The sequence below is a fragment of the Ruditapes philippinarum genome, unplaced genomic scaffold (assembly GCF_026571515.1).
Source record: "Ruditapes philippinarum isolate M1 unplaced genomic scaffold, ASM2657151v2 ctg1746_1_1_1_1, whole genome shotgun sequence".
NCBI lineage: Eukaryota > Metazoa > Mollusca > Bivalvia > Venerida > Veneridae > Ruditapes > Ruditapes philippinarum.
In genome coordinates, this window is record NW_026851517.1 from 121818 (window position 1) to 140948 (window position 19131).

A 19131-nucleotide genomic window follows, 5' to 3' on the forward strand; every position below is an offset into this window, starting at 1 on the left:
TATTTGTTTAAGCAAATTTCCTACGAAAGAATATAATGCTCTAAGAAAACAAGCATAGTTTTCAGCTGTAATTCAGACACTGGCCTTGCAACATTTAAGTTTATTTGCAATTGCAAAAATAAATTGGACAGACTTCCATAGAATGACAAACACCAAAAACTTTTCATATTTTCTTAAGTTTGTCTTGTAAATGCCATTTTTTATTCAAACCGAACAGATAACTTCCACGCACGCACATACAAATATACGCATATGTACTTCCATCAAAATATTTACATGTTTTATTTTATTATTTGACAATCAAGTGCCTGTATAGTAAATATTTTCAAGGGAATTAATATTAGAACGGTACAAGGAACACTTTTACAATACATGTATTAAAAACAACGACAACAGCACCCCCTTAACCCCCCACCCCCCAAAAAAAACAACTAAAACATCATAACGGAAATACATTATTTTAAGATGACCTATAATAACGATAATAGAATGTAATTTTACCTGTCCATCTGGTGGAATACCTTCCAGGAGGTAGTCCCAGGAATAATGTCCACCTTTAGGTTCATCTGAAATGAGAGAAAACATGATACAATACACATAATCCTAACCACCCTTTTCGTCCACCTTTCAATTTGGACGGAACCATTCATCATTTTAGGGGAAAAAATGTACGTTATGACCAGACAGCTGACGTAAGTCAACTGGTCGCTTGGTAGAACCAGTTGCCGCTAGCAGGTTAAAATAATGAATATACAAGTTAATATGAAAAAAAGAAAAACTCTTTACATGAAAGGTCTTAATTCTAAAAAAAAACAAAAAAACAAAACAACAAAAAACGTTTTGATACTGAGAAATAATGTACTAGTACATTATATATAAACAATGTGATTCTAATTAACAGAAATGACTTTTATGTATGTAATTATTAATATAGCACCTTGACTAAACTGAGGATAATGAGCTGATTGTTCTCTTGTTGAATGTATGACAGCAGAGTCTTCCCTTGTATGTATGGCAGACACATCCTGACCCCGGTACTGTGGTAGACCTTGAGCAAAGCGATCATGAACACCGTACTGTGGAAATTCTGATGCCAAGTTGTCATTGCCGTGGTACTGAGGTAAATCTGGGATATTACGATATGGTCCCGTCGGCATACCTGTATTCATTCGCTTTGGTATTACCCCAGAAAACACAGAACTACTCCGATCATCAAAATCGCTATATCTGTATAAAATCAGAAGAATTGTTATAGTAAATTGCAACACAAAACTACTTCGGAACGCGCGCGCACACAAACGCACGCACGCACACATGTACGTTCGCACGCCCACACACACATAACGAAAAATCACACGAAAAATAGGCCGCATCCGATTTTTTTGTGATTTTCCTTATGCATTATTTCCCGCTCATGACTTTCTTTCTTTCATATACATGTATATGTACACTGGACGGGCAATCCAGAGACCCGTGGTTCGGCCTGCCGATTTTTTGTGTGATTCTTATATATATTTAATAATTGCCTATATATTGTTAATGATTCCACACATATTAATGTAATGCAGCGCTGCACATGATGGCTGTACAATATGGTATCAAGTTATGTTGATAATTTGTATAACTGGCTATACAATATAGCATTAAATGTCTAATAATGCAGCTATTTACCCGCGGAAGGAACTATTTCTTGATCTCTTCTTGCGCCTGTAGTTATACAGGACTATTCCCAGAACAATCACTACAACCACCAGGACGAACATTGGTATACCAATACCAAGACCAAGGATAAACGACAAGTTATCTGTATAAAAGGAACAATTGTTACATTATCATTTCAATACCATTTTGTTGCAAAAATATCATGTAAAAAGTCTTTAATACAATGCACGAAGCAAATTTCTAGTTTCCAATGCCATCTTAATCAATTAAAAAAATTTTTGGCAGCAAATGCGCCTTGTTCTAAAAAACACCATTTAACTTGAGAAAGGAATAACAGATGTTCATTAGATGTTACAAAAAATATGTGCAACAACTGTAACAAAACAAAATATGTGTAACAATTGTAACAAAATAATTACAAAATTTCCCTTATATCATTAAACTCTTACCTTTAACTTCTTCTAACCTGAAAAATAAAGATTATAATTATATTATTTTTTTAAAATAACAATAATGCAGGTGTGTTTTTCTAATCAAGTAAAATATATGCTTTAAGAGGATGTACGTTTAGCCACGGATTTATATTACATCCGTGGTTTAGCCCAGTAAGATACCCCATTTAAGGAAAATAAAGCTACAATTGTTATATTATTTCAATCAAATACAACACACTTTCCTATTATAGTCTCAACGCTCACCATGTTTGGACCGAAAGTGAAAAGTATTAAGCCGGACCAGCGTGCACATCCGTGAAGTCCGACCAGGTTCTTATACTCTTGGAAATTAAATTTGTTGAATGGACTGTTCTTAATAAAGATAAGCTGGTCAATTCCTTTACACAAATAGAGAAGGTTAAAGGTAAAGATTCATGTTACCATGTACAAAGTGGCGGTATGAGTGGTTAACGCGTCGGACTAGTAATCTAATGATCGCTAGCCGTATGAGTTCAAACCCCGTCAGGGGCAAGTCGTTGTTTCCTTGAGCAAGAAACTTTATACTGATTGCTCATTACTCGTTGGTCCCATGAACGGATTCGACATTGTGTCTATAAACTTCTAGCTTCCTACACAATCAAACTAAAATAAAGTGTGTATACACCAAAAGCGGTGTACATTTACAGAAAAAGCTAAAGACAAAAAGAGTACTTACTCGCATATTGGTAAACCATCTGAGATGGTACAGACATAATCTGACTGGCATTCACCTTCAGATGCTTGATATAGAACACAGAGTAATTCGTCTGTCAGTCCGTCTCCAATAGTTACTGTTATAATTACAAGAAAAACACATTGTTTTCAAGCGAGTTGTGCCACGTAAAATACTTAAATATGACAAGATAGGAAAGTGTTGTGTTTGTGAAAACATCAATTTCAGAAATTCATGAATTGTATACGTACACAAATATTGTTAATACGAATCAAAATATCTGCATATTCCACATTTTTTTATATAAAAATAGAAAATAATACTGATAAAAGTAATTTTATGAAAATATAAACTGTAAGAAATAGGTAAAGAAGTACAATCTTAATTTTAGACGTTTAGTACATTGATATTTAAATCCCTTAAACTTTGAATGAACTGTTCCATATTCAAAGCAGTGCAAATCTGTCAGACAAATTCAGTGAAGGGGTAAAGTGCAACGATCTAGAGAATTTATGATGCAGGGAAAGGAAACGGTTTACGTTTAAATGCTATATCTTAAATGAAATATTAATTAAACAAATGCTATATCTTAAATGAAATATAAGTCATTATAAACGTACCATTCGTGCCATCCACCACAACTCCTGTTATTGGAACATTTGATCCGAGAATGGTTATATTTTTGACACCAGAAGCTAATTCAGCAGTTACTACAGTTACCTTAGAAACATCATTTTCCTTTATCACTATGGAATACTCTACTACCAGACTGCCATGCCTGAAAACAATATTACAACACATGATTTATGTGATGATAGCATGTGTTGTTTTTTAGTTCATCAAGTCACATAGAAAAATATATAAATACCAAAAAGACGACTGATTAAAGAAGCGTATGCCATAGGTTTTAACATATTTATTTAAGCTCGATTGCGAAACAAGTTCTTGCAACTGATATTAATTACTTTCGAGTCCGCTTTCTGGAACCAACCAGTACTGTCGTATGAAGAAACATGGTCGTGACCCGAGTAGGGTTCAAACCCATGATCTCTGGGTTGAGAGGCAGACACCTTAACCACTAGGCCACCGCTTGCCTTTATCCAATGATCGATCAATTTGAGTTAAACAGAAAATATTTCAGGAAATCTATAACATTAAGGTATTAGCACCCTAATGCATTACCTCCGCTTTGAAGAGTATTCAAATAGGCTAGAAGTACTGTTAACTACATTGAAAATGAGGGGCATGGGTTCAATCCCCAGAAGGGTCAACTTTTTTTTCTTTCTTTTTTCTTTTAACATTATTTATGTATCTCTCATGTCCCATATGGAAAGAAAAAAGTGTTTAATTTTAAATTTTTAATTTATATAGGTATTTATTGGCTAAATTATGCTAAATCTAGTAATAAATATGGTACCTGATATTTTCAAAGTGTAATATAATCAAAACTAGACGGTAAAAGTATTTCATATTTTACAAGATCAACCAATATACTTTTTTAAAAATTTAGGGAAACTTTGAAAACAGGCACTCATTTGGGTAAATTTTAAGATTTTTTTTAATTAGGCTCCCTAAGTAGAAAAATGGTCAGACAAGTGGTAAAAATGGGTGGGGTAGGGTAACATTTTTATACAGATTTCAAAATTTTAAGAAGAAACCACAATTTTGCTTATGTGGATTGTTAGCTGAATGGTACTATTTGTTTCTTACCAAAAATTCATGGGAAAACATTTTTCATTAGAATGTTATTGCAGATTATTTAAAGGTTCCTCATTTCTAAAAAAGGGCCTTATAACATCCTAGTTTGAGTTCAGAAAAGTGGCCATAACTTGATTTCCGTACGGTAAACTTTGTTTAAATTTTGCATACAGGTGTACTTTAAGGTATACATCTGACCTATGATGTCAATTCTTTAGTTCCTGATAGTGCCCATTAGGGTCCTAATACCTTAAGTATTCTGATTGCTCATTTGAGCTTCTTTTTAAATCTGACTTACTTTATGCAATAAAATTAATGTACTATATTTATAGTGTATGTAAAACAAGACATAATTGTTTCATTAATAATGTAATGAGTACAAATATTTTCTGGCTCGATTGATAATTAAAGAAAAGTTACCGAGGAAAAGCCTCATTATTTTGATTATTTTTAAATTATGTATAGTTTCTATTGGTAAAGCACAATACCTTAAAGAATCTACTATGATTTCTACACTAGTACCATATATGGCTGTAAGCTGCAAAAATAAATTGAAATTTTAAATGTCATAATAACCTTAATATAATAGTAGTAAACTGTAATATAATTAAACCTTTAGTATCAATATAAAATTTAAAACTGTTTTGGGACAAGAAAAAGAAATGCACAGTACATATGCTATAAATAAATATGTACTAGAATCATGTATCTGACACTTACCAAAACTAACAATATATAATTATTTCGTGTTTTTTTTATCAAGTATAATTCTAAATATTATCAATGTTATTATTAATAATATTACATACCTTCCATTATGACCTTTTTCACTTTAACGTATATATTTAACAAAATGTACTTAATATTTTGCAGGAAACTGTGTAATGTTAAATTCAGTACTGACAATACTTTATTAAATACTTACTGATGTAATATGTCCATATTCAATATTATGTTTATGTAATATATCGTGGCAATTAACATTTTTTTTAATTTTTTAAAAAGTCATTTGTAAATGAACTATTCAATATAACGAATTTGTAAACTAGTTAAATTCTACAAAGTGACAAGTATTTGCCAATAGTATAGAGCAAGGCCAACCTTACCTCTAAGTAATTCAATTTGTTGAATAGACTTTTCTCAATTCAAAGTTGGTATATATCCTTTACATAAATAGAGAAGTTAAAGGTAAAGATTCAACTTACCATATACAAAAGAGGTGCACATTATTGAAAATCTTCATGTACATGTTCTGTAGAAAATCATGTAAAATATTCCCTATAATAACGGCCGTTAAATATTACCTCTCTATTAACTTCCTCCCGGTATCTGTTATATGTATCAGCTACAGTAAGACTGCCTTCCACGTCAACATTTAATGTCAGTACCACTACTACCACTTTGACATTATCTACAAAATGGTAAATAATTAAAACTGAACTGTTTTCGTAGCTTTTCATTGGTCATCACGAAAAATGGTATCTACACAACACAAAATATTGGGTGCTATGTTACTCCATTATATACATGTATTATTTTCAAGAAAGAGCAACGTGAAGACACATTTAATGCTATATTTTAACTGCAACAGAACAAGATTTTTCAATTGTAAAACATTGATATCATGCTGTCTCTATCTTGGTTGGTCAAATGATAAAATGCATTTCTTTGCCTAGTATACACAAAATATTACAATCTCAGATGATAAATAAAATTTCAGATGAATTACAACATATTAAATATCTATGTTTAATGTATATTTTCTATATAATTTAGTATGAAAGAATATTTATAACACATAAAAAGTAAATGTTACCTGGTCTAGGTGTTGTTGATACAGTTGTGGATGTCTCTGTATAAATAAATAAATAAATAAATAAATAAATAAATTAATAAATAAATGAATGCGTGAACGATTTTCTTCTGATCAAGAATTTCGAGTACTGTTGGTTGATGTTATACACCTGAACATGAAGGTCAAGGATCTATAAGGGCGTGGTGGAGGCCAAATGGTTAAGCTGTCTGCCTCTCAACCCAGGTATATCATGGGTTCAATCCCTACTTGGGGTCACGGCATGACACCAGTACTTGTTGGGTCCAGGAAGCGGCCTCGAAAGTAATTAATATAAGTTGCAAGAATTTGTTTCGCAATCGAGCTTAAATAAATATGTTTAAACCAAGTTTCAATAAAAGGAATTTTTTTTAATGAAAACAATAATAACTATTCATTTCAGCAGATGACATGCACATAATGCAGATGACGAGACATTTAATCATTTCTTTTATCATGCATTTAATGAATTTATTGATAAATAAATCTGATTTTCCTTTGATATTTGAGCTAAATTAATGCATAGTTGTGATATCTTTAGTTCATTAATTAATAATAGTGTTTCAGTGGTTGTTTTAAAATGATAAAAAGAAAGCAAAAAGTCTAATAGATAAATATAAAAATAATAATAATTAAAAATAATAATAATAATAGTCAAATCATTTCGTATTGTGCAATTTTAGTTTGCTTAAGAGTACAATAAGATATACAAACGTACCCTTTACGCATGTTTTATTGACGTTATCCCTTTTGTAGCCGACCAAACATGAGCAATTAAATCCACCATCTATATTATGACATCCCTCATTTTCTCCAGTACAGTTATCTGTGTTTAATGTACATTCATCTATGTCTATCTCACATTGTGTACCAGTCCAGAACGATGAACAATAGCACGTGCCATTGATGTGGTCACATGACTGTGATGGTGTGATTGTATTGTTTGCCACACAATTACAAGGTGTTTCACATTCATGACCAAATCTATTCGTTGAACATTCTGAAAATAATAATGAGGAATAAATACAAATTCCTGGGTAATTTTGAACATATTGTCAAATAATTCTTCGAGAGAACGCGATTTTGTTATAGCGCTTTACTTAAGTACTTAATTATATAAGAATGTGTACGCTTCTATACAATGTGGAACATCCGTACCTTTACATCCACCAAGAAGTGTTTTGTATCCGTTATGACAGGTGCATGTATAACTCCCGATAGAATTATTACAGTAAGCATTCTCCACACAAACATTAGATAAACATTCGTCTATATCTTCCGTGCAATTAGTTCCATTCCATCCGGATTGACAAACACAGCCGAGTACATGGTCACATATTGTCGTATGGTCAGGATCACATGTGCAGTTATTAGAACAGTTGTCACCCCATGTACCTTCCGTGCATTCTGAAACGAGTTTTTAGACATTCACTTGTTAATGAAACTATTTAAAAAGAAATAAAATTTCACATCAAAAGTCGAAAGCAAACAGGAAAAAGTTTTTCCATAATTTAGTATCGTTTGTAAAATAGGATACAAACAAAAAAACTTTGATAATTAATTAATTCCGTATAAATTTCAAACAAAGCAACAAATGTATTTTGATATTTCGTTATCTTGAGTCCCAGATATATTATCACGATTCAGATGTTTCATAGAGATGTCGTTTGATTTGTTACGGTTCTAGATCAAATATCGTTATTTCTTGAAGTAAATAGAAGCCGCGCCATGACAAAACCAAAATAGTGCGTTTGCGACCAGCATGGATCCAGACCAGCCTGCGCATCCGCGGCTCATATTAAAATTATCGCATACTTGTGCAATCATTTCCGGTTCCGGTGTAGCCATCACCACAGGAACAGTTGAAGGAGCCAATGGTATTGCTGCAACTCTGTGAACATTCATCAGTGCCCTTTTCACACTCGTCGATATCTGTAACACAATTGAAAACATATTAGAACATGTCATTAAGTTGAAGACATTATCTCTTGTCGTGGACAATGATTTCTTGTCAATTACTGTGTATACTGAGTGGCTGAAATGTAACAGGTTATACGTTTAAAGATGATTATTGTGTTTATATATACATGTTAAGAAGAGAAATCATACTCTTGTATGAATTAGTTGTACATTACTAAACAACAAGTTCCAAACGTGCATGTCTTGTAACAGTTATTAGCGATACAGTTGTTACAACTGGTAATCAAAAATGCATTACATTATGCTATAAAGTGGATAAGTCTGCAATGGCCACTTTTCGATGAGCATTTCAAATTTTAATAAAAACAATACACTGTAAATTTTGGGAACACTACACGTGTTTTACCAGTGTTTCACACAAAAACACTGACGTTTTCATATAAAATGCTCATGTTTTGTATACGTTTCAGTGAAAACACATATGTTTTATTCATGTTTTCCGCTCGATGCCCAGAAAACGGTGGTGTTTTCACAGGACAACCTATAATATATAATTAAATAATTTTACATTATTGAATGAGTTGAAGTCACGCAAGTGTTGTGAATAGGCCACATGTAAAAAAATAATGAGACAAAAACATCATTTGTGTCGGAAAATTCGTATATACTTGTCATCCGGAAATCTGAAAACACGTGTTTCGGCCGAAAACACGTGTTTCGGCCGAAAACACTAAGGTTTAATCTGACAGCGGTTACTTCCCCTTAGCACAAAAAACATGAATTGATTAATTTTTTTTTATAATTAGAATTATTTTTGTACAATCCCCATATTAAAATATCTAGATCCAGAAACAAATTATGATGAATTCAATTACATAAAATATTTTATAATAAATAAATTCGAATCATAGCAGCCAGATGCTTGCGTGTAAAGAGTACGCTTTGATTGATATCTCCGTAAAGCGCCTGGCGATGTAGCACATTGTAGATCAGACGACAAAGACCGCCAGAAATTGTTTGTCTCATTTTTGTTGTTTCTTCCATAACAGATATGTACAACAGTTGCTTAAACAGATTTGTTAATATTTTTAACGTTTTTACAGGTGAATGGTTAGGTTTTATGTACTATATAGTCCATTTTCGCTTCGATAGACGAATTGAAACAGGTGGGTGGGGAATGCTGTTTATACGTTACGTGATTAGATTGGTCAGTTATTTCTGTTTGTGCAAAAATTACTAAAACTATTGGTGTTCTTTTTCACGGATTTGTATTCAAATCACTTTGGGGTAGTTTTAAGTTGTATCGTTTGTTTCCTTGTTAAGGATTAAAATAATTTAAATTTGTCTTTCAACTGGTCCACCAGGGCAGGAGTATTTCTGTCCACACACACTTTCTAACAACAAATTGAAGTAAAATCTTATTTACATTTAGTGATGTAGGAAATGGCGCATGATGTCCAATGATCAGCTATGGGATTGACTATATGTTTATACCTGTCTGATAATGCATGTATATAAATTAACAATTTTTATCTAGGGGCCCAGACTATTTTACATTAGTTATTTAGGCATTTCTTCTAGAAAGCTTGGGCCCTACCCAAAAGTTAGGACCATTGCGACTGGATCCCTGTTATTTTATATCCCTGTAATGGAAGCACGATGGGCACACTAACAAAGTTTGCACTCTTACCCTATGCTACGACCGGATGTAAACAATACGTTCGCACAGGGCATGCGCGATTATTAAATCCCACCCATTTTATTCGATTAAATTCTAGAACAACCTCTACTTTCGGTTTCAATTTTGCTGACAAGGAACAGTTTGAGTCAACGTAAGTGTTAATTTTAATAGCAATGTCCAAAACTTTGCACTACACGGCGTAATTTTCATTACATATCGGGTATTATTACCGTCATGGTAGTTTTTATTCCAGTCGGTCAAAATGACGGTACACATTTACATGTAAACAAACAGATTTAACTTCTCAGACAATTTAAATAAGGAATGGACACACGGTAAACTCTGTTGCAACGTAAAGTATATTCATAAACCTACTGTTTGTGAAAAATTGTCTCCGTGTTCAAATAAATTTCAAAAACGGGGAAAAAAGCAGTCTTTTACCGATACCCTGCAACTGAACCTTATTATTCTGACGAATTAAATTGACTTTATAACGCTCGTATACAATTATTTATTGATCGATTTTCATTATATTTATTTTGTAATACCTATCATTCAATATGCAATCACACAAAACCAAGTTTTCCTACATTCAATGAAATTGTAAGTTAGGACGAGCTTTCAAAACGAACAGATAGCAATTTCCAACACTCTTACCGAAACTCCAACATGGCGGCTCAACCTGGCTCATTTGCATAATTTATTCATAAATGCAGGAGCATAGAACTTTCAGTTTGTTAGTGGGGCAGGTATTAATAATTGTCATTTAACAGTAACTGTATAAACCTTTTGATTGAAATTTCCTATAAACCCCCACCCCCCTAAATTTCTTTATTTTCAATATTTTATAAACTTTAGAATGAAAAGACAAATAAACATATATAGTTCTATATTATTATCACACATTTATAATAAATGTTCCTTTGTAAGGGTGCAACTATTCAGCTTTCTCTGGATTTGATTCTTAATTCCATTTAAATTTCGATTTGATTATTGAGGCTAAGTTAACATTAATTTTATATAGGGAATACTTTAAAAATAATTTTTAACTACACTTAAACTTTATTTAGGACAGCAAAGAAAAACATACTGAATAAAACTTTTAAACAACATAGCTAGAAAACAGAAACCATATCATGTTACATTCAACGTGTTTTGATTTGGATAAGCAAGAACACGTTGTCAAGTAAAGAAACGCTTATATTATATATAATATTCAAATATAAAACATTCAATTAATATCAGAAAGTCAAAGTGTTTTTCCCCTACTTTGAGAATGGTGCTGGTACAATTAACGGTACCGGACAGATTGGGAAAAAATCCATCGGTTTGACTTAAATTGGGAATTTTATTTTAGATGCAAAATATTTATTGGGAATTTCTTTTATCCAGGGAGGTGATGAAAATTTTGCATAATTATACACTTTAAAATCATGTATTATTAACTTTAAAGATTATTTTTGCTGCTTGAGGTTGAAAAAAAAATTGATAATCATAACAATTGTACATAAATAATGTTTAGTAGGTGTGAAACATAAAGGGGAGCGGTGGCCTAGTTGTTAAGGTGTCTGCCTCTCAACCCAGAGATCATGGGTTCGAGCCCTACACGGGTCACGACCATGTTTCTTCATATGACACCAGTACTGGTTGGTTCCAGGAAGCGGACTCGAAAGTGATTGATATAAGTTGCAAGAACTTGTTTCGCAATCGAGCTAAAATAAATATGTTTAAAACCTTAAACATAAAGTACGAAATGAACTGGGTACGAATATCACTCATGTGGTTTTACTTGGTTTTTATCGTATATCACTTATCAATACGGAAGGCTCCGAGGCATGCATTACTGTTTTTAGAGGTAATTTTCAGTGTTAAATTTGGAATTTATCAGTCATGAATTGGAAAATTTGCTGTCTATTTTCTATTGGGAACGGTGCCGTTTTCCGGTATCAGTTATATAAGGAAAAATACTGGGTTGTTGTTAAGATTTTAGTCATTGACTAGATTTCTACCAGAATTTTTTTGTTTTTACTCTTCTTGTGCAAGTTGTGGTTATAGAGTGTGATGAACATATTGACTCTTACTTTGTAAAACGCTTAGATACAAAGACAGTTGCTAAAAAATATCAAGATCTCAAGTTTGTTTTGCCCCTGTCTTGCATATCTGTAATGGAAGAACAGTTATTATGGATAAATACAGGTACTTCAATAAAATGTAATTTTGGGTACTGTCAGATCTACATGTTACGCTACAAGTTTCTTCTCATAATTACATATTTAACAACTAGTATGGCTAATGAGTACAAAATTTTGGAGGTGTTACACTACAAGGCAGAAGAGAATATCTGTCCTTGCAAGCAGTCTTGAAGACCTTCTGAATAAAGGTAAGTATTTTTACACACTACAGCACAATTACAACACAGTGTTAGGTTGTGTGCTCAAAAGAGGAATCTCAGAATTATTTAGAATTTAAAGCCTTGTCATAAGAAAATCTGTACAGGTGTGACTATTGTACAACCACAGTTGTTGGCGTAAAACACTTTGTGAAAGTCTGGTGATCCAGATGCCAAGTAAAACCGTTAATATGATAAGAAAAAAATAGACATTTCACAGTATCATAGCTTTATTTACATTTGAATTGATTTTTTAAAAAAAGAAATGTGGTTCTACCTTTCTGTGTTTAATTTTTACTACATTTGCAAATTCAATAAATTATCATCATGTAAGTATTACCTAATTGCAATAACTATTGTCCTCCACTTTGATTTTCACAAACATTTAACATGGTGAACCCTAAATGTTAATCATATTATTCACAAAATTTTAGCCTTGCAAAAATATCTGATTTCACAGTATAAAGAAAATTCAAACAAGTAGACTCAAAACACAAACTTTTCACAAAATATAATAATCATGTTAACAGTAAAACAAACCCTACTTGATGATATTATTTAGAATGGAACAGTTGTCAAAATTTAATTTGAGTTCTATATATGCTGTTGAGATCCATTTGTGATGGCAGAAATCATATTCATGAATATAACTACAGATCTCATCTATATAATATTTGATAGCTACAATACATAATTGTTATGTTAGAATGACTGTCTTAAATGTTTTACAGAAAAGATCTGTAGTTTGATAAATAATTCAAACAGTTTGATACTTCGATCTAGTTGGTATTGATGACTATTTCTCAGAAACACTAACTCGAGTTTTATTCAATATTTTAGCTGGTGACAAGCAACAGTTGCAAGGAGGAAGATGGATTGTTGTGCTGGAAAAAGATGTGACAGAAATGGAAGAAAACGCCATCCTTGACATATTCAAAACTAAGTATTGATGCTTCTAGAAGACCAACAATTATGAGAACCAGATATTCCAAAAGACACTGTTGTAATGTTTGGGCAGACACCCAAGATGCCAACATGTCAAAGACTGAGACAGAGTCCACAACTGTTACCACAGCAACAGAAATTGTAACACCATCTTGTAAGTTGCATGAAAAAATAGTAGATTTGAATTTTCTGTCTTATCAGTTGACTATTAAAATCTGATATATAGTATAATATTTCTTGGCAAAAATGCCTGCAATATAACTGAAATACTATTGAAACAGGTGTTAAACTCCAACAATATTTCTGAGAACGGAACAATTAAGCTGAAAACAGAACTTAAATTTGAACATTGGAAAATGCAATATTGTATATAAAGAATCTTAAATGAGTTGTCATATAATACATGTGACACATTGAGTAATTTATATAATAGCAGGGGCATGACCTTTAATTTACATGTATGCTCAGCAAAAACCTGGATCATCCCATCCACCCCTTTATCCAATCAGATGTTAACAGTGTGTTCAATGGTTACCCAAAGGTCCTATACTTCATTGAGTGGATAGCCAGGACCCAACCATGCAGGCATCTAGTCAGGTCTGAGTCCTTGATGGATGTACATCCTTACTGCAGGTTTATCATGCCATGGCTTAAATAATTTCAAAGATTAATATGTTGTACTAAAATTACAAAATCATTTTATCAATATGCATATTTACATGTCACATTATAAGTCTTTATAATGAGGTTCTTTCTAGCAAGTCCTTTGGATATAATAAAGTTCAAAGATTAATTCCTAAAATGTGTAGACTATAAGTATGTATAAAAATAACCATGAATGGTTATTATTGTAATATTTACAGTATTGTTTGGATGTATAATCATAAATGCGACGTTTAAACTAACATGAGGTTGGTATTGACCCCAACAACCATGTTACATATTTGTTGCTGAACAGAACTTTTTCCTGAATGTGGAGGAAAATACACTAAAAAAATTAACTAAGAAAAAAAAAAGAAATAATTTATAAATTACATCATATATGAGCATACACAAATGGCTGTTAATTATGTCATAAATTGCATATTAAACATTAATGGTTATAAAAATATTTGGAAAGTGAAATTTAAAGGCAGGTGATCTACGCTGTTTTGCTACATTTCCTTTTTTAATTATCATATGATTATCAAATAAGCTAATTATAATAATTGTTTTTCTTTTTTTTTCAGATGTTGTTGGAAATTAAATTAATTCTTGCAGTAGGCCACATCCAACCATTTGTTGACAATCTAGAGATATTGTTTGAAGCAGTAGCTACACTTAAACCTGGAGGAAAAGAGGTATGAGTTAAGATTACTGTTAGGGCAGGCAACCTTATGGAAAAAGATATCATTGCAATCTTACTATGCATACAGCACAGCCTTGTTATAATGCGGCTTAAGATATAATAATGTTTAAAAGAGGGTAAAAATTGTATTCACAAAAGGTATAGAATAGAAAGAAAAATTCCATATTTTTTTTAAATATATAATAAATACTTTTTTGTTTGGATATAATGTGGTTAACTAACATGGTCTATATAAAGGATTCAAACTACCATGTTATAACAAGGTTGTGTTGAACCTAGGAGACCCAGTCAGAAGTTGATTATGCTTCTGCACCTGTACATTAATCAAATAGTTCTGACAATTATTATTTGTTGTTGTTGTTTTTTTTTAGATATAAAATATCTGATTTTTAATACAAAATATGTAATTTTTAATTTTAATGTGCTTTGAAATACATTGTCTGACTGGACTTAAAAAAATTGCGACTTTATCCTGAGATATATTGCAGGAAATCCAACATGGCATAATCTTGTTTTGTGGCTGATGTTTGTTTTTACAGTGCTTTTGTCACTTTTAATGCAAATATGGTTAAAATTGTTAAAAATTGTGTTCATTTTGTCATATTGAAAGCTGTGTTTAGGATCTGATTGTGTGCGTTTCTGTTTACTTAGAATTACTGATTTCTGTTGCAGTGCAAAGATGATTTGGACGTTATAAGAGCCATAGAAAGTAATACAGGATTCAAACATGGAAAGGGGTGCAAGACTAGATAAATTGTAGTTCTACATAAGGTATAGTAAATGTACTGGAATTTTTTTTGTCAGTTTTGTATAATACCACTGAATTTAATTTTAACTTGAATACTTGCAGCCGCTAATCATGACAAGACACATTTGTAACTGACAAGGGACAAAATTCTGAAATTTATTAAATGAATTAATGTCAAAACTATCAAAGGTATCAGCACAATTAAGACTTTGATAAATTCATTTTATATTTGCTTTACATTACAAGACACACTGTTCAGACAAGGGGAGTTATTCTTAAAACTATATTTTGGAGTTATGCCCCTTTTCAACTTACAATTTTGTCAAAATAGCATATTAAATGGATTGACTTGTAAACTTATTTAAGTATATGATAAGTATCTCTATAGATAGGCCTCTTTGACAAACATGGTATCTCATTTTTTGCCTGTCTTGTCACTATATAAAATAGACGAATGTTGGCCCTGCTCAGCATGGCATGGCAGAAGATCGAATTTCTGACCTACTGCTCCAGAAGCAGACATTAACTAACACTTTATTATGTGCTGGTTGGAAATGCTTAAGGTAGAAGATTTCCCTGATCCTGTTATGAAGGATGGTACTCATTCATTGTTTTGTTCCATGTTCATTTTGCAGGATATTGAAGAAGCTAATCTGTCAAAGGTCCTGTCATCACAGCCTAATACTCCTCCAAGTGAAGCCTTGTTTTTATTTTTAACAACATAGAACTGGACAAACAGTATATTGTTGGAGACCAGTGCAAGATACCACTTGAGACAGATAGCCTCATGGAAGGGCTATTCTTATTGATAAGCTGGTATTATATAATGGATCTAGAAAATCCCACTGCTTTTCACAACTCCTTGGATTCATGCAACAAACAGTATTTAAACAAGCCTTTCTTAGTCACAAGTCGGCTGGGTATTTACACTTTGTGGAAAAATTGGAAAAACTAATGAACAAATAGAACCAACATTTTAAATTAAATTCAACCTTCTGTGTCATGGACATATTATTGACTTCTTAACAGCTTACATTTTACCATGAAAAAACCTGCTTTTTTTGCACTTACAAAAACAAAGGTGCAGAATAGCTGTGTGGTAACCATCAGCTGATCAGTGCCTTTATTTTTGCTGCATAGATGGTGCAATCCCTCCCCTTCCAGGCTTCCTTAATCAGACATTTAAATCCTCTTGATGTCTGAACATGAAGCTGTATATTTTGGCTCTATTTGAAATAGCAAATGTCAAGTGTCAATATTTTTCAAAACAGCTAAGACTATGCTTCTTTTAAGGAACTTTTAAATCTAGTGATTTATCAAATTATTATTCACTAGCAGAAAGGATTGACTTAATAATGCAGTGTTTAAACACTAATTTTATTATTTATGACATCAGTATGTTATTGCAGACTGTGACATTTTTATGTCAATGAAGCATTAAAATGCCATATATTATAAATTGTTTATTACAGTTAAGAAGTATTAGTGCTATTTGTTGTTTGCAAATGTTAATATGCTCTTATTTTGTACATGCTATGTAGTAAGTTTAATATATTGCATTGATGTCTTAAATAAGTTTGTATTTTGTTGATGTATTACTGTCTAACTTTAACACATGCTCACTTCATTATCATATCAGATTTATTAAATTTTCATTTACTGATTTCAAGTGGTAAGCAGAATTATTTACAGAGATCACTAGTTTTCACTGATCAGGCACCTTTGTTGTGCATTTAAATTTTTGGTGTTTTCGGAGTCAAAGAAATGATTTATCAAAATATTGTATAAAGTTGCATTGTAACATTTTAGAGTGCTAAAGTGTACCATTTTTTTGTCTAAGCCTTAAGCGCACCACAACAAAAGATATTTATGAACCATCAGGATATATACTGTTACTGATGAAAAATAGAGCACTAGTGCACAGACTTTTGACTCCCCCCCCCCCTCCGGACAGTCAACATTGAATGACCGATTTTTGACACTGTCTGAAAATACTGTTTGTTTTTTTCCAACCCAAATATGATACATATATGTGCCAAAAACCTTGTTTTTTACATTTTACAGGGAGGTAGACTTTACTGTGTAAAAATTTAAATCCATTTTATATATGTTTTCATTTTACCTGAAATTCTACTGATATCCATATATCAATTTGCTTTTGTTGTTTAATTGTCTATTTATTTACTTAATTGTTTGCCTAAATATAACTGTAATCTGTTTTATGTATTTATTTTATACATTCATTTTTAATCCCCTTCTGCATAGAGGGGAGGGGATTACAGGAATGGCCTCAGTCTGTCTTCCATGTCCACTCCATAACTTTTTTAAACTGTGAAAATTTTTTGAAATAACTTGGCACAAATGGTCAGTATGAGACGATGTGCAGAGCGCAATAATCGGGTCGCTACCCCTAAGGTCACAACTTAAGGTCATAGGTTAAAAAGTCTACCTTTTGTGTCCGCTCCATAACTTCAACTGATGAAAAGTTTTTAACATAACTTGGCACAAATGATCACCTTTATATCATGATGAGCAAAGCACAACAACAAGGTCACTACCTCCAAGGTCAAGGTCACACTTAAAAGTCAAATGTTAATGGTCCACTTTTTGTGTCCCCTAAATAACTTAATCTGCTGAAAAGTTTTTAAAATAACTTGGCACAAATGATCACCATTATAATAGGATGTGCAGAGCGCAACAATCAGGTCACTGCCCCAAAAGTCACAGGTAGAGGTCAAATATTCTTGTTTATAACTTTTTGACATGGAAGATTTTAAATATTTTAGCATAAATAATCACGACCATGGCACAACAGCCAGGTTTTTCTCTAAAAGACATGGTTTGTTAAAGATCAAGAAGTACAGATTCCTGTCCACTGCGAAGGGGATATAGATGTCCTTCAGACTGCCTTGTTTTTAATTGTTTGAAGTTTGAAAATGAAAATGCTCTTTTTAATTTTGTGATTGGTAACACCAGAATTTCGGGTATATTGCATTGGATTGTAACATGGCTGACAAGGTGACAGTAAAATTGCCACCTGTAGAAAATGCTACCTCAGTTGACAGCGTTTTTCCAAAAGTTGTTAACTTTACTGTCACTCTGTCAGGCATGCAATATTAATTTTAGTCTACCAAAAAATCTATTATGATAATGGTAGGGTGTCTTGATCTATTTAACATTTATGTGCAGTAATGAAGAACAATTAGTATTTAACCTAAATTTCAAAATGTTATTAAAATGTGTATAATATGTTTATGTGTCATTGTTCACATTTTTTGGTTGATCGTGTTTTGAAATAAAACATGGAAACTATTAAAACGTGTAAACGTGTTTTAAATCTGTTACAGTCCCAAAACACGTGTTAGGTGTTTTCAGACAAAACACCTAAACACGTTTTCTAGGAAAACACCCGTGTTTTAGTGTGAAACATCGGTGTTTTGTGAAAACACCGCAACATGTTTTAAAACTGTTACAGATAGGTGTTTTCACATGTGTTTGGAATCAAAACACTGAGATTTAGAGTGTAGAAATGTATCATTTGGATATTCTAATATTGCTTAAAAAGTGTTCTACGTGACTTCGTATGAACATATTTATAATGAATAAAAATATGTTATTCAAGAACATTTTATTATCTGCTATATAAATATATGTATTATCGGATCATGTATCTCATACTTGCCAACAACATCCATTTATAATTCTTTCGTGGTTGGTTGTATTGTCTGCTGCTTTATTTTATGGAAGAAATTATTTATTGTAT

At 32.1% G+C, this 19131-nt stretch overlaps 1 protein-coding gene and 1 long non-coding RNA gene across 5 annotated transcripts in view; one reads left to right on the forward strand and one right to left on the reverse strand.

The window, feature by feature from the left end:
- LOC132715378 (uncharacterized) overlaps positions 1-19131 on the reverse strand; it is a 70140-nt gene that overhangs the window by 2469 nt on the left and 48540 nt on the right. The window contains exons 38-49 of the mRNA XM_060698741.1: positions 8153-8269; positions 7496-7744; positions 7056-7337; positions 6323-6358; positions 5811-5917; positions 4995-5044; positions 3429-3586; positions 2812-2926; positions 2112-2128; positions 1672-1804; positions 938-1227; positions 502-566 (exon numbers count right to left, since the gene is read on the reverse strand). Coding sequence (XP_060554724.1) covers positions 502-566; positions 938-1227; positions 1672-1804; positions 2112-2128; positions 2812-2926; positions 3429-3586; positions 4995-5044; positions 5811-5917; positions 6323-6358; positions 7056-7337; positions 7496-7744; positions 8153-8269 — 1619 coding nt within the window. The remainder of the gene's footprint in view (positions 1-501; positions 567-937; positions 1228-1671; positions 1805-2111; positions 2129-2811; positions 2927-3428; positions 3587-4994; positions 5045-5810; positions 5918-6322; positions 6359-7055; positions 7338-7495; positions 7745-8152; positions 8270-19131) is intronic.
- LOC132713857 (uncharacterized) lies at positions 9209-18686 on the forward strand. Of its 4 annotated transcripts, none has more exons than XR_009623556.1 (6): positions 9209-9360; positions 12135-12318; positions 13168-13426; positions 14502-14612; positions 15293-15391; positions 16004-18686. It is a non-coding gene; the product is annotated as an uncharacterized LOC132713857 (long non-coding RNA). The 4 variants fall into 4 exon arrangements; XR_009623639.1 differs by having other exon boundaries at positions 9244-9272; positions 12223-12318; XR_009623598.1 differs by having other exon boundaries at positions 9254-9272.